The sequence below is a fragment of the Bos javanicus genome, chromosome 11 (assembly GCF_032452875.1).
Source record: "Bos javanicus breed banteng chromosome 11, ARS-OSU_banteng_1.0, whole genome shotgun sequence".
Lineage (NCBI taxonomy): Eukaryota > Metazoa > Chordata > Mammalia > Artiodactyla > Bovidae > Bos > Bos javanicus.
The window spans coordinates 12,302,485-12,323,516 of record NC_083878.1 but is presented as its reverse complement, the minus strand read 5'-3'; the positions used below and the strand labels follow the sequence as shown (position 1 = coordinate 12,323,516).

The window sequence follows — 21,032 nt, the reverse complement described above, 5'->3', positions numbered from 1 at the left end:
AAAACTGAGTCTCAGTCTACATTGATTGGTGTTCACAGGAAATGGATATATCATTAGCTAAGGTAACCGGGATTCCAACATTTCTAGATTTTACTTATGTGACCTTGGGTCTATCATATAAGTTTTTAGTGCCAGATGTCTCCTCTGTAAAATGAAGGCAATAATATTTCACTTGCTTAAAGCTATGGGACTGAATCAAATATACTCTTGAGGCCTATTATATAACAAGGAATATACCTGGTCTTTGGTCCTAGCTCCTGACAAGGAGTTTTATATCTTTCAAAGGTCCTAAGCAAAAGGAAAGCTCCTGAGCAATTCATAATTGAATCATTTTGATCATACCTAAGTTTATGCTGAGAAGTTGACTCCTGAGGGCCCTTAAGTAGTTTTAAGGGAGGGGCTGCACAAACCAGAATGACCAAGCCTATGACCAGAGGGTTGACACTTCCAGCCCCACTCCCAATTTCCAGAGAGGGGAAGGGATGGTGGTTGATTTCAATCATGTAGCAATTTATTTATTCAATCATGCTTCAGGCTTCCCTGGTGACTCAGATGGTAAAGAATCCATCTGCAATGTGGAGACTTGGGTTCCATCCCTGGGTTGGGAAGATCCCCTGGAGAAGGGAATAGCTACCTACTAAAGTATTCTTGCCTGGATAAGTCCATGGACAGGAATTAATTAATTAATTAATTAATCAGCAGGCTACAGTCTACGGGGTCACAAAGAGCTGGACACAACTGAACGACTCACTTCACTACATAATAAAACCCTCATATAAAAACTCTGTGCACTGAAACTCAGTGGATCTTCCTGATTTGGTGAACATGCTGATGTGCTGGAAGGTTGACATGCCTGATTCCTTAAGGACAGGACATGGAAATTCTGTTTTGCCACCCTCCTCCCCAGGATCCTATCCTGTATATCTCTTCCATTTGGCTGTTCCTGAGTTATAGCCTTTATAATAAAACTGCAATCATAAGTACAGCATTTTTGGTGAGTTATGTGAGTTTTTGTAGTGAATTACTGAACTGAATGTACAGATGTGAGAGTTGGAACATAAAGAAAGCTGAGGGCCAAAGAACTGATGCTTTTGAATTGTGGTGCTGGAGAAGGAGATCAAACCAGTAAATCCTAAAGGAAATCAACCCTGAATATTCATTGGAAGAACTGATGCTAAAGTTGAAGTTCCAATACTTTGGCCACCTGTTGTGAATAGTCAACTCACTGAAAAAGACCTTGATGCTGGAAAAGACCGAAGACAAAAGGAGAAGAGGACAGCAGAGGATGAGATGGGTATATAGCATCACTGACTCAACAGACATGAATTTGAGCAAACTCCAGGAGATAGTCAAGGACAGGGAAGGCTGGCATGCTGCAGTCCATGGGATCCCAAAGCGTTAGACATGACTTAGCAACTGAACAACAACAACTGAACTGAAAGGGGATGTGGTGAGCTCAATATCTGTGAAAATAAAAAATGAAAGTGAAGTCGCTCAGTCGGGTCCGACTCTTTGCGACCCCATGGACTATAGCCTACCAGGCTCCTTCATCCATGAGGTTTTCCAGGCAAGAGTATTGGAGTGGGTTGCCATTTCCTTCTCCAGGGGATCTTCCCAACCTAGGGATCGAACCCAGGCCTCCTGCATTGCTGGCAGACGCTTTACCATCTGAGCCACCGGGGAAGCCCCCAAAATCTGTAGTCAGCTAGAAAGAAGTGGGAGTGGCTTGAGGACACCTGAGGCTTGTAGCTGACATCTGTAGAGGGGCAGTCTTGTGGGACTGAACCCTTAATTTGTAGAATCTCTACTAACTCCAGGTAGTTACTGTTAGAACTGGATTGAATTGTAGAACTGTTAGAACTGGATTGAATTGTAGAACACCCAGCTGTTGCTGGGATTCCCTGGTGGCTCAGTTGGTAAAGAATCTGCCTGCAATGTGGGAGACCTGGGTTTGATACCTGGGTTAGGAAGATCCCCTGGAGAAGGGAACGGCTACCCACTCCAGTATTCTGGCCTGGAGAATTCCATGGGCTGTATAGTCAGTGGGGTTGCAGAGTCAGACACAATTGAGCAACTTTACTCCTCACTCAGTTGGTGTTGAAGAATTGCTGTTGGAACACAAGTTTCAACTCAGATCATGTACAATACAACTTGATATTTGGTACATTTTAGTATCTAGGTTATAGCCAGATTTGTCCCAGCATAACAAATATGAAATTAACTGGAAACGGATATAATAAAATAATGATATGCTTTTTTTTTGCCTACATGGCCACTTCTTCAATAAATCAAAAAACTTATTAAAGATATTGCATTAAACTGAGTGTTCGTTAGAAGAGATTATTTTTAACATAGCAAAATAAAAGGTTTCACATATCTTTCTCAGAGAACAATAACATTTTCTACACTTTCTAGCTTTACTTCATATAATTGTTCAAGTATTTGTTGGGAATTTCACCTCCTCAAATGGAATTATAATGTTAAGTATTAAAACAATGATCCACTTCCACACTAAATGTTTGCATTAGATCAGTATGAACATAAATACTGGTCTGCCATTGTAGTTATACAGACTAATGAATTTGTTTTCAGAGGTCAAGATCTACACTCAGGATCTATCTTACTAAAGAATATAAACATTGCCACTAAGAGCTCAGTTTGAGGTGTATTTTCCCTTTTCTTTTTTTCCCCTAAAACAAACAATGAAGCAAACAAAAACAAAAGAAGGTGAAGGAGAGAATCTCTGTCAGTGAAACCTGAAACCTGAGACCTTAAGCTGGTGGTTGTAAGACCAAAGACTTGAAGGCAGACACAACGGGGAACTCCAGAGGCAATGTTAGGCGTTTAACTTGGAGGCGCTGGTAAGAAAGGGGGAGATTAGTGTTTTAAGAGAATTTAAGTCAGTTGGAAAAAAAGGAAATGGAAGTAAGTGTTTCTTTAGGTACATAAGCAACTTCTTTCCATGATAAACTGGTGCTTTGAAAGGAATATCCTAACAAATAGGAAGTATAGGAGACAAATGAGCATCTCAAGTATTAAAAGCACTTCTGTCTTTAAAATGTTTAAAAGCTCTCGAAATGCTTTTCTACAGGAGAGTACAGAAACATTCTTTCCCCTGGTTAATTGTCTGGACAGGAGCTGATGCTACACCTTGTTTCCATCTATTGACAGGCAGACAGCTGACAAAGAGATTCTGTGAGCCAGACGGAATGGCAGGCCCTTAAGCCTGACTGCTGGGATTTGGTGAAAAACTGAGGAGGCTTGAATTTCAGAAAGGCACATCATTCAGGAAAAAAGAGCAGAGAAAGAAGACAAAGATTACTAGGGAAATTTTACTGATACTGACAAAATAATTTAATAGTTATTTTTCTTTTATTCTTGGCTACATGATACAAAATATTTGCTGTTATTTACAATTAAACAGTCCCAATTATCAGGCTTAATGGAGGCAATGAAATAAACAACCTTTTCTCTCCTCTCTTTCAATGTCAATTTCTGAGAGTCTTTTATAAGCACTGATTCAATTTCTTTGTCTTTCATTCATTTCTCAACTCCTAGCAATCTGGTCCATCATCTACTTCCACTGAAAGTGTGCTCTCTAAAATCTGCTTTGGCTCCAATAGTAACAATTATATTTCCATGTTTCTTTCTGGATACCCCAGTTCATTTCACTATATTTTCTAGTCAAATGAACTAGCTTTATTTCCCTAATAGGCCATATTCTTTATTTCCTCCCAGAATTGATACAAATACTTGCCTTTGTCAGAACACCCTTCCCAGTCTACCTCATCCTACTTGAATGGCTAATTCCTAGCCACGTTGTCCAATGGAATATCCTAGTCCAAATCATTCACATATAACAAATGAGTAAAAAGATTTTGCAAGAGATTAAGTGTGCTGTCCAAATTCACAGCTACTTAGTGATCAAACAAAGACAAAAACACGGGCCTCAATTCACCCATCCAAAGTACTGGTAGGTGTACATTATCCCACCAGTGACCCTAATATATACTACTTTCTCCTCCCAGGAAAGGAGTAGAAAATAGAAGCAAAATATAGATCAACTACTATTACAGAACATTATAGGTAAGACTTTAAAAATGCTATTCATTGTCTCACTAGTTTCTGAAAACTTCAGCTTTTCTAAGTGGAAGTGTTGGCAGTGACATTTTACTCATATTTTCTAAATTCCAATCTTAGAAAAAAGAAACTGGGAATGCTAAGGGAATTGTGGGGTGCCACTCTCTCATACATATACACACACATAGAAGAGAGGAAGAGAGAAAGGATAAATTTCTAAAATTTGTAATAAATTTTAGAAAAACTAGATCAGATAGATGGTTTAATTAAAATCATCTCAGAACTCAAATTAGAACTCAAATCAGAATCTGTTAACTCTTAAAATGTTACAGCAGGTGATAATGGAAAAGAAAGTTTTTTTCTTTTAAAATGTTTCATAAAAATTAGGACTTTGATCAACTTTTTGAGATGTATATAGTACTGTTCCACCTAAAGGCAGTAGGTGGATGAGAATGTTACAGGCATTTTTTGTGGGCCCAAGTCTGTCAATTTTCAACAATTAAAATAATTTTTAAATATACATTGTATTTAATATGATTTCCTGGTTTACACCCTATAAAATGGCCTAATTAAAATATTTGGCAAAACTAATACAATTATGTAAAGTTTAAAAAACAAAAAAAACTCAATATTAAAAAAAAGGAAAAAAGGAAAAATAAATAAATAAATAGTTTACTGGCCTCAACCCCAAAGACAGGAAGTAAGGGCCAAAGAAAATAGAAAACGTACACAATGCCTCAGCATAATCACTCGGAGACAAGAACAGTAAATGCATCAGATGTTCTTGGGAGAGTCTGGTTTAGTACAAATATTAGGATTTTAGCCTATGTGAATAAAAGTGGGTGCAAATGCCTTGATGGAATGAGGCAGCGATGCTGAAGAAGTAACTCTTCACCTGAGGTGATGTTTGTAGTTGATATAGTTGATATAGGAGAAAGAGATGGCCAGCCGTACATACTTTGTCAAGCTCAGTGGCTCATTCGTGTCCGATTCTTGGCAACCTCATGGTCCGTAGCCCCCCAGGCTCCTCTGTCCATGGGATTATCCTAGCAAGAATACTGGAGTGGGTTGCTATTTTCTCCTCCAAGAGATCTTCCCGACCAAGGGCCTGAACCTGCTGATCCCCATCTCCTACATTGGCAGGCAGGTTCCTACCACTGAGTCACCTGGGAAGCCTCAGCCAGACACTGCTCTGGTGCTAATGGTGAGGTGAGGTCTCTGGTTTGCAATGATTAAGAAACACTGTTGTTTCAGTGGGCTCATTTCTCCAGGAAAATGTTTCTGGGTGTTTCCAAGCAAATTATGAGGACTCATGAAAATGTTCAAATAATTGTGTTTTTTTTTTTAATTTTTATTATTTTTTTAAATTATATTTTTAAACTTTACAATATTGTATTGGTTTTGCCAAATATTGAAATGAATCCGCCACAGGTATACATGTGTTCCCCATCCTGAACCCTCCTCCCTCCTCCCTCCCCATACCATCCCTCTGGGTCACCCCAGTGCACCAGCCCCAAGTATCCAGTATCATGCATTGAACCTGGACTGGCAACTTAATAATTGTTTTTAAAGTTTCTAATAGAGAAATAGTAAAAAGTCTTTGGAGATTATGAAATTGCTATAACATACTCTTTTAACTTTAAGAAAAATCTGTTTTACTGGGTCTGGAACCAGGGTTAAGTAACAGGAAAATAGCAATAACCACAATATATTTTTAAATTTCTACTTCTTTGAAATGGCATTTCTTAATCTTTCCAGTCTCTGAAACTTCCAAAGTGCAGAAGGTCTCAAAGTTAAGAAAAAATAAGTAATGAAAAACGTAGAAAAAGAAGAAAGGAGCACCAAGTTTGGAATATCACTTTAAAAAACATCTGGTCTTCTTCTTTTCAAAATCATACAGTAGAAAAATGGACTTCTGGAAGCTACCAGCTGATTTAAGTTAATTTCCTCCTACCACCTCTATCTTCCTCCCTCCAAATATCCCTTGAAACAAAGCTGGGAAGAAAAATCTAAACAATTTCAAAGAGGAATCAGTCCCTGTCCTTATTTAGAGCTGGGATAAGTACCACATTTACCAAACAGGCAAACAGAATTTAGAGTATTAAGTTTGCCACAAATAAAAAAGCTTAATTGAGTAGTATGATTCTTCACGTAGCAGGTCCTTTGTACTTCCTCATCACTTAAATGCTCACAAACAATCCAAGGTCACACTTGCTACCAGAAAAAGTATTTTGTCTCTGTTGGCCAATGTCTGGAAGCCAACAACAGGGTTTGACAGTGATGCATAACCAGGTCAGAGCAGCATGATTCATCTCCATTTTCTTGACAGGGATGGCATCCTCGCCATGGTGAGGAAGAGCAGGTTGCCTGCCTTCAGCTCAGGTTGGCAGCACATACTATCAAACGACTAGGCGTCTGGCAATGGGCTCACAGAGACAATGAGTGTCTTATCTCCTGGAATTCAAGGAACTTCAGCCCATAAACCAAAATAACTGCTGAGTGGGCACTACTCACTGATCCATGTCTGGGAAAAGTCCTTCCAGAGGGTACAGGGTCCATCATCCATAGTCAAAGAGAAGTGACATGGCCCTTTAAACGGCAGTGAAGCCTTCTGTTTGGGTTTTCCGTGGCTAAGAAAGGCACATCATAACAGCACAGCACCTAGCATGACAAACCTTGCCGGTGTGGGAAGACAACAGCGAGCAAAGCAGGGTTTTGTATTGCCTATTTTTGACAGAAGGAAGATATCTGCAGTTGTGTTCTTCCCACACCATTTTAGATCTAAGAATTCAAGCTCAATCCTACTTTTAAAAAGAACTAGTAAGGGCCTGGGAAGAGGGAGAGAGACAAAGCCACACAACCTGTATGTTTCTGGGGAAGCCTCTGCATAGGTTGATTGAGAGCTGTGTGACTGAGAAAGTACCTCTCAGAAAAATGGCCTCTATTTACACCCTACAAATTCCCACTGCACTTTAGTTTTAAATTTGATTTCTTGTATAGAACATCTACAGTGTTCCAGGTCTTGCAGAGAAAACAAGGAATGAAGAGAATGAATGAAATATTGATAACTATAACTATATTTAATACATATGCATATATAACTGCCAGCTTAATGATTTTCCCTTACAAATGTGAGTTTCATTGCAAATATTGAGTCAAAATGAGAATGAGAAACAAGAATATAGAACAAAACTGAGAAAAAGGGAAAACAAATGATAGAATAAAGAAAGATGTGTTCTAACAAAGAGTGGCCAACTAAATCCCTGTACATTTCCAACAGAAAATGAAAGCATTTTTCTGAAGAAGAAACATAAAATATTTCTTTCTGATTCCATTAACCAGTCAATCAACCAAAAGACAAAATTCATTAGCCATGGAGCTTGTCTCACAGAACAAGTTATTGTCTCCATCACATTAAAGCAATAACAACTAATTATCCTTAGATTTTCACATGTGCAGAACACTGCAAATTATAGGAAGCAAGTTTATTTTTCTGCATACAAACTCGAAGTCTATCATCAATCTTTCCACTGTAATGTTTCTCAGATGGAAGAGGGCAGAACAGGAAAGCTTGTTTTAAAACTGCAATTTAGAAAGATGAGGCCGAGGATAGAAGCTAAGGGATCTGAAATTAATGATACTGAAACACACAAAATGTCCTTCAATAGTCTGCAACAGGAAATTTGCATCTTCAGGCATTACATATCCTCAAACAAAGGAGGCATCTATTATTTTGATATAACTTAGGAAGATGAGGTTTAAAATTTTATTGGGCTCAAACTTTCTCCATTTGTCTCTTTTCAAGCCTTACATTCTTAAGAGGGCTTAACAGGGCTTTCTTTTTAAGATTTGAAGAGGTACAATTAAAATAATTAAGATACAATTTGAAAAGTGTCTTCTGGATAAAACATAAAACCTATGCTTTAACAGGAAAGGAAGTAAATTCAAGACTTTTCACAAGAATCTCATAATATGTAATGATACCATTTGCTACAATAATTTAACATTTCTAAGATTAAAGGAAATCTTATAGAAAGCCAATTTTTAAAAATCTATTTCTCATATCAGTACTATATTAGTACTCAGGTTCTAGTAAGTAAGTTCCCAAAAGAAATGTAATCATACTCTTTAGACTTCTGAAATTCAGGACTGCTAACATGTTTCACCACGGCAACTCTGGTTTTCCCCAAAACCACACTGACATTTCTAGGGGATACCCTGGTGGCTCAGATGGTAAAAGAATCTGCCTGCAATGAAGGAGACCACGGTTCAATCCCTGGGTCAGGAAGATCCCCTGGAGAAGAAAATGGCAACCCACTCCAGTATTCTTGCCCAGAGAAGCCCACGGACAGAGGAGCCTGGCGGGTTACATAGTTCACAGGGTCGCAAAGAGTTGGACACAACTGAGTGACTAACACTTTCACTGTTTCATAGTGCTTTAGGTATTGACTAGACAGCTTGCTTTCTTCCTAAACTAATATTATCCAAAGTAAATAGCATAAAGTAGCCTGGGACAATCTTGTCTTAATCATACAGAAAGTTTCTTTGAGAAAAAAAACCACTGACCCTATTCCAATGGTCATTAAGTTTATAAGAACCCTTAATGGCAATCACTCAAAGCCTGCTTTCTACTTCCATATACTCTGTTCCCTGATGAACATGTTATCAAGTTCCCTGATGAACACGGTATCATACATAATATAATAAAAACTATAAGAAACATATTTAATATTTACTGGTGCTTACAAATATGTATGTATTAGGATTTATAAAGCATTTCATTACATTATCTCATTTAATATAACAATATAAATTATAACAATTTTCCATACATATAAACATATCCACACAATCTTCCCTCCCACGATAAACTATAATATCTTAGAACTAAATAGCCCACCAGGCTCCTCTATCCATGGAATTCTCCAGGCAAGAATACTGGAGTGGTTTGCCATTTTTTTCTCCAGGGGAATCTTCCCAACCCGGTAATTGAACCCAGGTCTCCCACATTGCAAGTGGATTCTTTACTGTCTGAGCCATCATGGAAGCCAGAACTAAATAGAAACTCAGAAACAGTCTAGCCAAGTGTTCCCATATTGGAACACTTTGGGCTTCCCAAGAAGCCCAAATTCAGATTTAGTGAATTACCTAGATCATACAGCAAATCAGTGGCAAAACTGAGGTCGTAATACAACTTTCCTTCCAGGTTAATACTCTATGACAACGATAATGACACAGACAACGAGAATAGCAGCTAGCAGTTACTGAGCATTTGTTATGTATTAATTACTCAACCAACTGAACAAGTCTGTGAGACAGTATAATTGTAAATTCATTTTATAAGTAGAGAGACTGAGGTTTAGAAGAGGAATAAAATATGTCCAAACTACTAAATATAATATATAATGATAAAAATCAGAAGTGATAGAAACAGATTGATGTCAAAGGCCAATCTGTTTGCATCACCTCTGATTTTAATTATTATATATTATACAGGTGATATATCAAAAAGTGACTGTTGTCGGCAAGAACGGCTTTATAATCCATAGACGTTGGTAGGATATGTGTACTCAAGTTGCCAATTGTCCATTCTCCTAAGAGAATATTCCTTAGGGTTCCAACTACATCCCTGTTTGTCTTGCTGTTCACATCACATGACATCCATTCCAAGCCACTTCTTACTTCTATTCCCTTCCATCGTCAGAGCTGACCAGAAAGATCCAGAAACTTGGGTAGTTGCTGAATCATTTTTATTCATTCAATAAATAAATATTAAGTAAGTACCACATGTCAGGTACTATGTAAGAGACTAAGGAGACAGGCGTGAGCAGACACGATCCCTAACCTAAATGATCTATTTATCTTTTTCTGGGGTCCTATGAAATCCATGTATTCAAAATAAGCCCTCCTCTTTTTTTGAACTATTTTTAATAAATTTTTGTTTCATGCAAATAAGCATAATTTAATTAAGACAGATGATTGAAGATTGAGTTGGCAATCCAAAGACTTTATTTAAAAAGTAAAATATTTGGAATTTATTAACAGGTGATGGCAGGGAAAAGGGCATTAAGACATCCCTTCATTTCCTAGGATGAGAAGTTAATGGTCAGTGGGATATGGCAGCCAAGCTCAAAATTAAGGTATTATTTTGAGTCACCTGGGAACAAGTTCTCATTGAAGGTGAAGCTTTGGAGGACTAGGTTGTCCTAGAATTTAGCATTAGTTAAATCAGCTTGGTCTTGTCTGACTCTTTGAGATCTCATGGACTACAGCCCACCAGGCTCCTCTGTCCAGGGGATTTTCCAGCAAGAATACTGGTGTGGGTTGCCACTTCCTTCTCCAGGTTGTCCTGACATTTTTCAATTTAAGTAAACTGAAGAATATGAAAAGTTTTCATGTAAAAGCTTTTACTAACACTGGGCAACTTACAATGCAAATGGGGCACAAACTGCTCTTTCAAGTTATGAACTGACACACCATCTGCCTTCATACTTTCACCACATCTCCTTGAAAAATGCAAGGGTGCTAAGAGAAAGTTTGAAACCTTGATTCCTCGGTCTTCTCCAGAATGCTTTCCATTGTGTCTCCCTTGCCACAGAAGGGTAGCACTCTGCTCTGCTCTACCCCTTACTGAATATTGACCCATGACTAGGATCTAAACACAACGTGGTCTCAAAGGTGATATGCTAAATAAGAGTAGCAGAGAATACATTCAGAAAGAAACAGAAGAGTTTTCTAAGGAATCTCTAGGGGGAAAAAAAACAACAGTGTGGATATGCATTTTTTACTACTTATTCAAGGACAACTAAACATAATTTTGAATGACAAGTTAATTACTATAAGGCATCTCACCGGAGAGGCTTGATTTAATACATGAGCTAGTAGTCACTTTGTACAGTTTGGTTAGCTGATGCAGTTTGGATTTGAAAAATATGAAAAGTGAAAGTGTTAGTTGTGCAGTCGTATCCAACTCTGCAACACCATGGACTGTAGTCTGCCAGGCTCCTCTGTCCATGGGATTCTCCAGGCAAGAATACTGGAGTGGGCAGCCATTCCCTTTTCCAGGGGATCTTTCTGACCCAAGGATCGAACCCATGTCTCTTGTACTGCAGGTGGATTCTTTACCATCTGAGCCACCAGGGAGTTTAACACTGGCGTAGTTATTCAAGATCAAAATTCCTTTTGCAAATGTAAACTTCAAAGGTTGTAAGAGAAGAATGGATGTGAGAGCTGTCACATATGGTTCCATGATGCTTCTGACCAGGGTCCTGAGGACTCACTTCTCTACTGTCTCCCTCTCACCAGGAAGAGATTGGTAAAGGGATGCCTGAAAGTTCTCAGACTCTTGTAGGGAGTCTATGGGGATAATTAACTATACAGAGGTGGACAGTCAAGGATAGCTGGACCCAAGTAATAGAAAAAACAAAAAGTGAGTACAGTTACCTCAAATGGCAGGTATTTGGGCTTAGTACTTAAAATTCAGAAAGATCACTTAATAAAGATTCTTTAGTTCAGAAGCTCCAGTTGCAAAATCATAAGCAAGCCTATTAAGGTCTGTCCCAGTAAGATATGCTAAAACATCTCACACCTGAGTCAGAGGAGAGCCTGCTATACCACAAGGGAAACTTGTAGCCATTTGTTTTAGTAAATATATACTAAGAGATAGAAAATTCAGACTTTTCAGTACTGGGCTATTTGATCCTGACTTTGAGCTAAAACTACTTCTCTAGGAATGTAGAAAGTGATCTGATCTTTCAGTTAGAGTGGGGTTTATGGAGTTAAGTGACAAATGGTGTTCTGCCAATATTTTATACCATAATTTGCTCAGTAAAGTCATGAATCTAACCTGAAATTGTTTTATTAAGTCCTGAGTTTAGGCAGATTCTCCACATTGGCTTCTTGACCTGTAAAGCAAGGGCTATTATGGTAAGAAGGGTGAAATACAAGGCTTTGGAGTCCTTGCTCCTTTCCAAAATAGCAAACCGAGCTCTGGTTAACTTGACCATCAAAGAGCTGGGAATTTGGCAAGATGCATACTATTAACCTTTCTGTACAAGGACTTGGTCTATTCTGTGCAAAAGGCTTATGGGCCCTGGGAAAAGATGGATTATGGCAAATTTAAAAAGATGCAATTGCTGCTGCATTTCCTCACAACCAAATGTCCCCTGGATTTGGTTTAATTGTTATATTTTTAACACACCAATCTTTCAAATAATTTAGGAACGTGAACAGATTATTAAAATCTGAAAATATTTAACATTGTAACTCATATAACAGTGGAAGTGGGAAAGAAAACAAGATAAAAACATATGAAAGCATATGGATAAAGAAATGACAGCCATAATAAATAAATTTTCCATGGCTGTATACAAATGATTTTATGTATAGTATCTCATTTGACTTCATAACAATACTGTGAGAAAAATATACAGGGATTATCATTTCCAGTTTACTGATGGACTCAAGAGAGGTTAGATGAGTTGCTTCATTCACTCCAATGGCTTGAATTATGATGCATAAATATGCTAAAGCTTCCAAATCATCTCTATTATGGATTACTGCAACAGCCTTACAACAGATCTCTGAGGCTCCTGATAAATTGGAGAGTTCCTTTTCAAACCACATATCTAATGAATTTAGATTCATTACCCTCCTAATTAACATCAGTGGTTTCCCATTTTGTTTCAAGCCTCCAGCATGGTACTTTGTATGGAGTAGGGACTTCACATGAATTTTTTGAATAAATGAACAAATTACTGAATTAGTGCTGTTAACAAGTAGTTGAGCCTGAATATGAACCTAGACCTCCATATTTTTAGAATATACAAAGTAAAACATTTGGAAATTCCAAAGCTGGACACAGACTGAACATCCTAGTACATGAAAGTTACAAAAGCCGAAGTTTTATCAAGGAGGTAAGCATTAGGTCATCAAGACCTGCTAGTATTCAAAATCCAGTTTCTCTGTTGGGATCCAGTGTTCCAATATCCAAAACTACATAGAAGACATACAAACATATGGAGAATATAAGATGAAACTCAAACAGAGAAGAAATACCGAGAGATTACTGTCAATTTTTAAAGGAAAAGGAATATTTTCTTCATATCTCCTAAGTCCTAATAATTGTCACCTTAAAGGTACTTGGTTTGACAGTCTGTCAGTAAGAAATCAACAACATTCCTAGATGGTGGTATCCAAAGCAGTAGGTACCATCTCTAGTAAACATCTGAGCTAACTAATTGATTTCTTGCAAAAGCATAAGCTAAGAATTAGAAAATGATCAGTTCTGGATGATAACTTTCCAAATAAATATGGAAGCTTGACAGACAGCTACAAAAAAGCACAACATAAATCAAATAAAAGGGCATCTCCAAACCTAACTGATTCACAAACTACAGAAACTGCAAAGGACCTTCTGAGAGTTGCTGGATGTTTATTAACTGCTGTTAATAAACAGCAGTTTATTAATTGCTGACAATGATAACAATAGGAGAAGTTATTCCTTACTGCATATTTAATATTTTGCCAGTAATGAAATAAACTCTTTCATGCATTATCTCATTTAATTCTGAACCCATTCCTGTAATATTAGGTACTATTATTGTACCTATTTCATAAATGGAGCTGTAAGAGGTTAATTTATACACAATCACACTAAAAAGAAGTAGTGACTTGAATCCATCTGATTGAGCTGACTCTAAAATTTGAGTTCTTAATGACTACACTATACTAATTGATTATCTCATGCTTGTATGCATACAATTCATCTAAGTATTTGAATCTAACAAAGTGGCAGGCCAGGCCTCAGAGTCAAACACTAAAGATACATTCACATTCTATCTTGTCCAAAGTTTTATTTAAGACCTATACACAGTTCTTCCAAGGACTCACAGACAATAGCAAAAATACCTCACGTACACACCACTGGGTAGAAAGATGTAAGTGTTAATTATCTTGTCATTTGGAGTTGCTTTAATACGCCTCTGTATAGTTATGTGAATCTTATGTATCATTTCTTTAAGATTTTTTATAGACCACTGAGCATCTAAAGAAGAAAATGAGGGGGATGGTATAGCAAAAGACATAGAATTCTTTCTTTTAAATTAAAATAAATGTCCATGAAAAGTTTTTTGACAGACAAATTAATGCCAATCAGAAATGAAACATTAAATTCTAAATCAATGAACCTTAGAGGCTCCTCAATATACGGAGAAAAAATTTCAGTGGTAATAGGGTTATTAGAGGCACTGTCACGCTTTACAAATGTTAGCTTCAAGCTGATCCCAATTACAAAAGGCTATTACAGATACTGAATGGCTTTTCAGATAAGACACTGGCCCCTGGAACTCCTTTTGCAAAATTAACAAACTATTTGCACAGTTTCCAACTTTTCATTAAATGGTCTCTCTTCCTCAATATTAACTGAAATATGGCTCTCTACTAAGGATACCAATTCACCTATAAATTGTCTAAAGTAGAAACTGTTCATTCTTCCATATAAAATAAATTTCCGAATTGGGCTATAAGATGGGCCTTTTCCTTATTCTCTCAGTGCTCCTCCTCCTCAAGGTTAATATATTTTAGCTTATCACCCTTCATCCCTCTTTACCTTTTAGCTCTATCAAAAATGCAGTCACAAGTCATTCCCAATAATTCAGATTTTCCTATTCAACCAATGGTACTGGTTGTTTATTTAAATTATATTCAGAGTACATCCTGCAAAATGCCAGGCTGGACGAAGCTCAAGCTGGAATCAAAAAGATTGCTGGGAGAAACAACAACAACCTCAGATACGCACATGATACCACTCTAATGGCAGAAAGTGAAGAAGAACTAAAGAGTCTCTTGATGAGGGTGAAAGAGGAGAGTGAAAAAGCTGGCTTGAAACTCAACATTAAAAAAAACGAAGATCATGGCGTCCGGTCCTACCACTTCATGGCAAGTAGAAGAAGAAAAAGTGGAAGCAGTGACAGACTCTATTTCTGTGGGCTCCAAAATCACTGTGGATGGTGACTGCAGCCATAAAATTAAAAGACATTTGCTCCTTGGAAGGAAAGCTATCACAAACCTAGACAGTGTATTAAAAAGCATAGACATCACTTTGCTGACAAGTCTGCATAGTCAAAGCTATGGTGTTTCCAGTTGTCATGTATGGCTGTGAGAACTGGACCATGAAGAATTGATGCTTTTGAACTGTGGTGTTGAAGACGCGAGAGTCCCTTGGACAGCAAGGTGATCAAACCAGTCTATCCTAAAGGAAAGCAACCCTGAATATTCATTGAAGGACTGATGGTGAAGCTGAAGCTCCAATACTTTGGCCATTTGATTCAAAGAACCAACTTGTTGGAAAAGATCTTAATGCTGGGAAAGATTGAAGGCAAAAAGGAGAAAAGGGTAATAGAGGATGAAATGGTTAGATAGCATCATTGGACTCAATGGACATAAAGCTGAGCAAACTCTAGAAAAAATTCTATGGCTGCTGGATGCTATCGGAGAAGGCAAAGGCATCCCACTCCAGTACTCTTTTGCTTGGAAAATCCCATGGACAGAGGAGCCTGGAAGGCTGCAGTCCATGGGGTCGCTAAGAGTTGGACACGACTGAGTGACTTCACTTTCACTTTTCACTTTTGTGCACTGGAGGAGGAAATGGCAACCCACTCCAGTGTTCTTGCCTGGAGAATCCCAGGGATGACAGAGCTTGGTGGGCTGCCATCTATGGGGTCGCACAGAGTTGGACACGACTGAAGTGACTTAGCATAGCATAGGATAGCATGAGAAGAAACTACCCAAGGCTGGGCAAAGAATTATAAGAAAGAAATGGCGGAATAATTTGTGGAGTTCTTATATAGCCAGGCATACTTTGGGTTTCCACCAGCCAGAGTTGAAATATCTTCATATACTTGGGGTAATGAGGTAGAATATTTCAAAGGGCATTGCTTTAGATTTGGGGTTAAATCTGACTGAGACAAAAGGTTGCTCTAGACCTAATATAAATGAAAAACAAATCTCAAAAGGATCCAACCAGTAATGCAATTCTAGGTCAGAACAAAATCTAGCACTATTTGAAGGAGTACAACAAAACACAGTAGCAACAGCATACAGTTTTATATGTCATATACCAGAGTTCCTCCATGTGGTCTGTCCACATGAGCTGGTTTAGGCTTCCTCACAGCATGGACACCTCAGGGTAGAGGGACTTGATATACAGCAGCTAAGAACGTGGAGGCTGCATTGTCTTTTATGATCCAGCCACAAAAGCCACTTTTGCCACATTCTGTGGGTTACAATCAAGTCACAAGCTTGCTCAGATTCAAGAGAAGGGGAATTAGATGTTGATTATTTTTTCAATTAAATAATTTTGAACATGCATACAATACTGCACACTTCCCTCTAACAGACATCAATTCTTAGTAGTGTCAAGATTCTACAAAAAGATGTGAGGAAAGAGATACTGTGGTTTACATCTTTGAACAATGTTATCTTCACTGCAGAGCTGGGGTGACAGACAGGTAGTATAATTTCCTTCCAACTTGAAAAACCAACTTTTAAATGTGGTGATCTTCTGGTGACAATTTTTTTCAACGTCCATATTTGAAAATGTCTATATTTTACCTTTATCTTTGAAGGATATTTTTCACAAGAAAAAGAATTTTTGAGTTAAGATTAACAGACTTTTTCTTTCAGTATTGTAAAGATGTCCTTCTACTGCTTTCTGGATTGCACTGTTTCTAATTCTTATCATTGTTCTTTTTTATGTAATGTGTATTTTCTTCTGCTTTGAAGACTTTCTCTTTTATTGCTATTTTTAGGGACCATAATGTGCCTGGGCGTGGCTATACGTTTATCTTGCTAAAAATTTGTTAAGCTTTTTAAATCAGTGAGTTAACACTTTTTTTAATCAAACCTGGAAAAGATTTCAGCTATAGTCATTCCACCTTTTCCTTTATATTATTGACTATATTCTGTTTTCTAAAGGCCCTGCCCACTATTTTCAACATTTGTATAATCAATGGGTCTATTTCTATTTTTCATTTTTTCTTGTTATGGGTCATATTTCCCTACATATTTGTTTGTCATATTTTAGGGTTTTTTAAATTTTTTAATGTTTATCTTATTTTTTTGGTCTCAGTGGGTCTTCATGGCTGCACACAGGCTTTCTCCACTTGCAGAGAGCGGGGGCTCATCTGCAGCTGCAGTGAGCGGGCTTCTCATCGCAGTGGCTCCTCTTGTGCACGGGCTCTAGGCACACAGGCTCAGCAGTTGCAGCCTGCTGGTTCTAGGGCGCATGGGCTTCATCAGTCATAGTTTACAGGCTTTAGTTGCTCAGTGGAATATGGAATCTTCCTGGACCAGGAACTGAACCTGTGTTTCCTACACTGGCAGGTGGATTCTTATCCACTGTACCACCAGGGAAATCCCAAATTTTAGTTTTTTGATGTGAAATTATAGATGCTAGATGGTGGGAATCTGAAAACATTTTCATGTTCCTCTTCCTTCAAAGACTCTTGAATGTTTTGGCAGGCAGTTATTTTACTGGTGGATTACCTTCATCTTGTCAAGTCTTGTTATTAGGCTTTATTAGGGTGGATCAAGATTAGCTCTTACTCCAGAGCTTGAAAAGTATTCTTAATGCCTAACTTTTAAGGCATTCAGCTCATAACTCAGCTCATAACTCCTTAGTGGCTATTCTCTGCTAAGCCTCCCAGAGTTTTACACCACACATGGCAACTTAGTTTTTGATCAAAGACTCAAGGGATCTCCAATGCATATTTCTAGAGCTATTTCTCTAAACAACTCCTTGCTCTATGGTACCTTGGTCCATAAACCTAAGCTAAGGTGTCTCAACAGTTCTATATGCCAATCTCTGGGTATTTTCCTATGTAAAACACAGCTTTTTATAGGGGTTCTACTTTTCTGTGCTGTGTCTGGATAGTGCCTTTAGACAGAAAACAAGAGCAAATGTCAAGGTTACCTTGTGCACTTCCCCTTTGAAGGATCATAGTCGTGTGCTGTCTGCTGTCTAATGCATGAAAAAGGTTGCTTCATACAGTTAATCCAGTTTTAGAGCTGTTTATGGCAAAAGGGTGACTTTGATAGCTGTTACACCATGATGCTGGAACTGGAAGTCTTATTTAATTAACTAAAAATAGCATAGCCTTAATTTCTAGCCATCAAAAGTCAACCAAGAGGTGGAATTCCCAGGCAGTCCAGTGGTCAGGACTCCACGCTTCCACTGCAGGGAACCCAGGTGCAATACCTGGTTGGAGAACTAAGATCCTGTGGTTGCGTGGTACATTAAAAAAAAAAAATGTCCACAAAAGGAAACCAATTAGCAGTAGAAAAATAAAAAGGTGAGGCAGAAGTATTAGTACACTTATGTAATTTTTCACTATTTTAATTTTTCTAGAAACAGAAGTTTCCAGAAGTCATATCATTTTAGTTCATTTTCATTTCTCACCGATGGCACAGTGAGATGTGCACTGATGGCACACACTTTTCATCCCTTCCTTCTTTGCTAACCAAAGCCTGATTTCATGTTTAATTCCAAGTAGATGATTCATGATAAATGAACTATGTCAGGAATGATGCTCCTCTTTCACTCTGCCAGATACTCAATCCCCCAGCCTCCCTGAGAGCTGGAGGTGATCATACACCTATATATATATATATTTTGCATGTAATGAATAATTTATTTATTTATGAAACTAGATTAGAATCTGGACTGTGATAAATCTACTAATTACACACGAAAATAAGACTCATTCACTTCTTCAATATTATACAACTATATTTTGATCAACGAGACATACAGGAAAGTTTGTTAGGGGTTTACTGAAAAGATTTTAATTTTTTAAATAAAAAAGACTAGGTGATCTTGGCACCTTTTTTGTCCATTGAATGTGAGTCCTTTCTGACTATAATATAGATGAGGAGGAAAATTCTATATTCCTAAGTGTGACAGAGGAGAGGGAACAAAAGAGCCTGGGTCCTTGATGACATCACTGAACAACTAAATTAGTACAGCAACCCACGGTCTCTGAGAAAATCAAAACCTATTTAACTACTCTGCCTAAGGTTTTCTGTTTCTACCTGTCATAGAAAGCATTTCTGACTGATAAATGCATACTCCATTTATTCTTTAGACTAAGAAGAGTTTGCACATAAGATGAAAAAATAATTTTAAATTACAAGATAAAAAGCAAATGGTTGAGAACTGCATTCTTTTGAAGTCTATGAACTAATCAGGTTTCCTTTGCTGTGTATAAAATGCATGTCTGCCTTGTATTCCCCCTAGACTTCCATGCAGCCAGGGGTCTTTTTCCTATATGTGGGCCTATGCACTTTTGGGTGTTCAAATTAGCTTGCTGACAGAGTCTTACTTTTAGACCTACAAATTATTTCTGTCACTTAGGTATTTTTTGACTCCATTAGGACCAAAACCCCCAGACCTAAAGCTTTTTTCCTGCAGTAGTGAGCAGGCAGGTAAAACAAACAAACAAAGAGATGGTTTCCTGTCTTACGTTCACATTCTCTGACATCCAGGTTGAACTGCTGTAATGCTCCCAAGGTAAGCTGCCTTACTTCAGCTTCCAGCAAAAGTTGCATCAAAGATGTGGCTAAATGCTTGCAAGCTGACATACATGCTGTCTGGGCCACCTTTCCCTGAAATACAAGAAAGCAAATCATAAGGTTGATGGATTAAAATGAAATTCCAACAAAAATTAAAATCATTTATTTTTCAATTAGGAATTTCTTTAAAGGTTTTCTCCATCATGATAACCTTTCCTTTCAAATAATTTTGAAATTAATAACACCTGATGGCAAACATCTTAAATATTAGCTCCATCACCATTTAGTTATGTCACTATAATACTCAGCTAAAATTCATAAATCCCAGCTCTTCATTCACAAAATGTTTTTTCCCCTAAATCAACAATAGATAAACAATACTCAAAATCTTAATTAAACTGAGAAGGAATGTTTCCAGAGAGAATAAATTTCAGCAATCCCTTCAAAACTACTGTAGTTCTTAAAGAGCAAATGAAAACAATTTCCTAACTTATCTAGAAACCAAAGTGTTTACTACTTTATGATTTAACACATATAAAATGCTTGAGGCTGGTGCACTGGGACGACCCAGAGGGAGGGTATGAGGAGGGAGGAGGGAGGAGGGTTCAGGATGGGGAACACAGGTATACCTGTGGCGGATTCATTTCGATATTTGGCAAAACTAATACAATATTGTCAAGTTTAAAAATAAAATAAAATTAAAAAAATAAAAAATAAAAAAAATAAATGAAAAGAATGGTTTAAAACAAAAGAGTTTTCTGAAAAAATTAATAAAAGGGTAAATTTTCTCAGAAAATAAGCACTGAAGTTTATAAGCACATACTCTAAGCTAATTTTTAAAACACTGATATCAAAATTAGTAATTTGCTATTTCTTTGAAAGATTCATTTTTACACTAGTGAATTATATTTTAGTCCCAGGTCTGAGTTATACAGTATGGAGGACATATCCATTTCTTCCCCAGATGTATATTCATTTTATTTCTGCTATTTATCATCTGGTCTGAAAAGCCTGATAAGTTTTTAAAAGTCTGACTCCTCATATTACTCAGTGGATCCTTCTTTTGTGAAATAATGAAGTATTTTAGTCATACAGAAAAATATATATAATTTTATGACGAGCACACATATCCACTAAACATTAGAAATATAGTCAACAGCCCTATGCTGCTGCTGCTGCTAGGTCGCTTCAGTCGTGTCCGACTCTGTGCGACCCCATAGATGGCAGCCCACCAGGCTGCCCCGTCCCTGGGATTCTCTAGGCAAGAACACTGGAGTGAGTTGCCATTTCCTTCTCCAATGAATGAAAGTGAAAAGTGAAATTGAAGTCTCTCAGTCATGTCCAACTCTTAGCGACCCCATGGACTGCAGCCTACCTCCTCC

At 37.6% G+C, this 21,032-nt stretch overlaps 1 protein-coding gene across 4 annotated transcripts in view; it reads right to left on the bottom strand.

Moving 5' to 3' along the window:
* The window catches only part of EXOC6B (exocyst complex component 6B), a 765,919-nt gene that overhangs the window by 221,968 nt on the left and 522,919 nt on the right, over nucleotides 1-21,032 (bottom strand). For all 4 annotated transcript variants that reach the window (XR_009739314.1, XM_061431936.1, XM_061431937.1 and 1 more), the window contains exon 19: nucleotides 19,602-19,743. Coding sequence is in view for 3 of the 4 variants with exons in the window: in XM_061431936.1 (XP_061287920.1) it covers nucleotides 19,602-19,743 (142 nt within the window). In the remaining variant the exon portion in view is untranslated. The remainder of the gene's footprint in view (nucleotides 1-19,601; nucleotides 19,744-21,032) is intronic.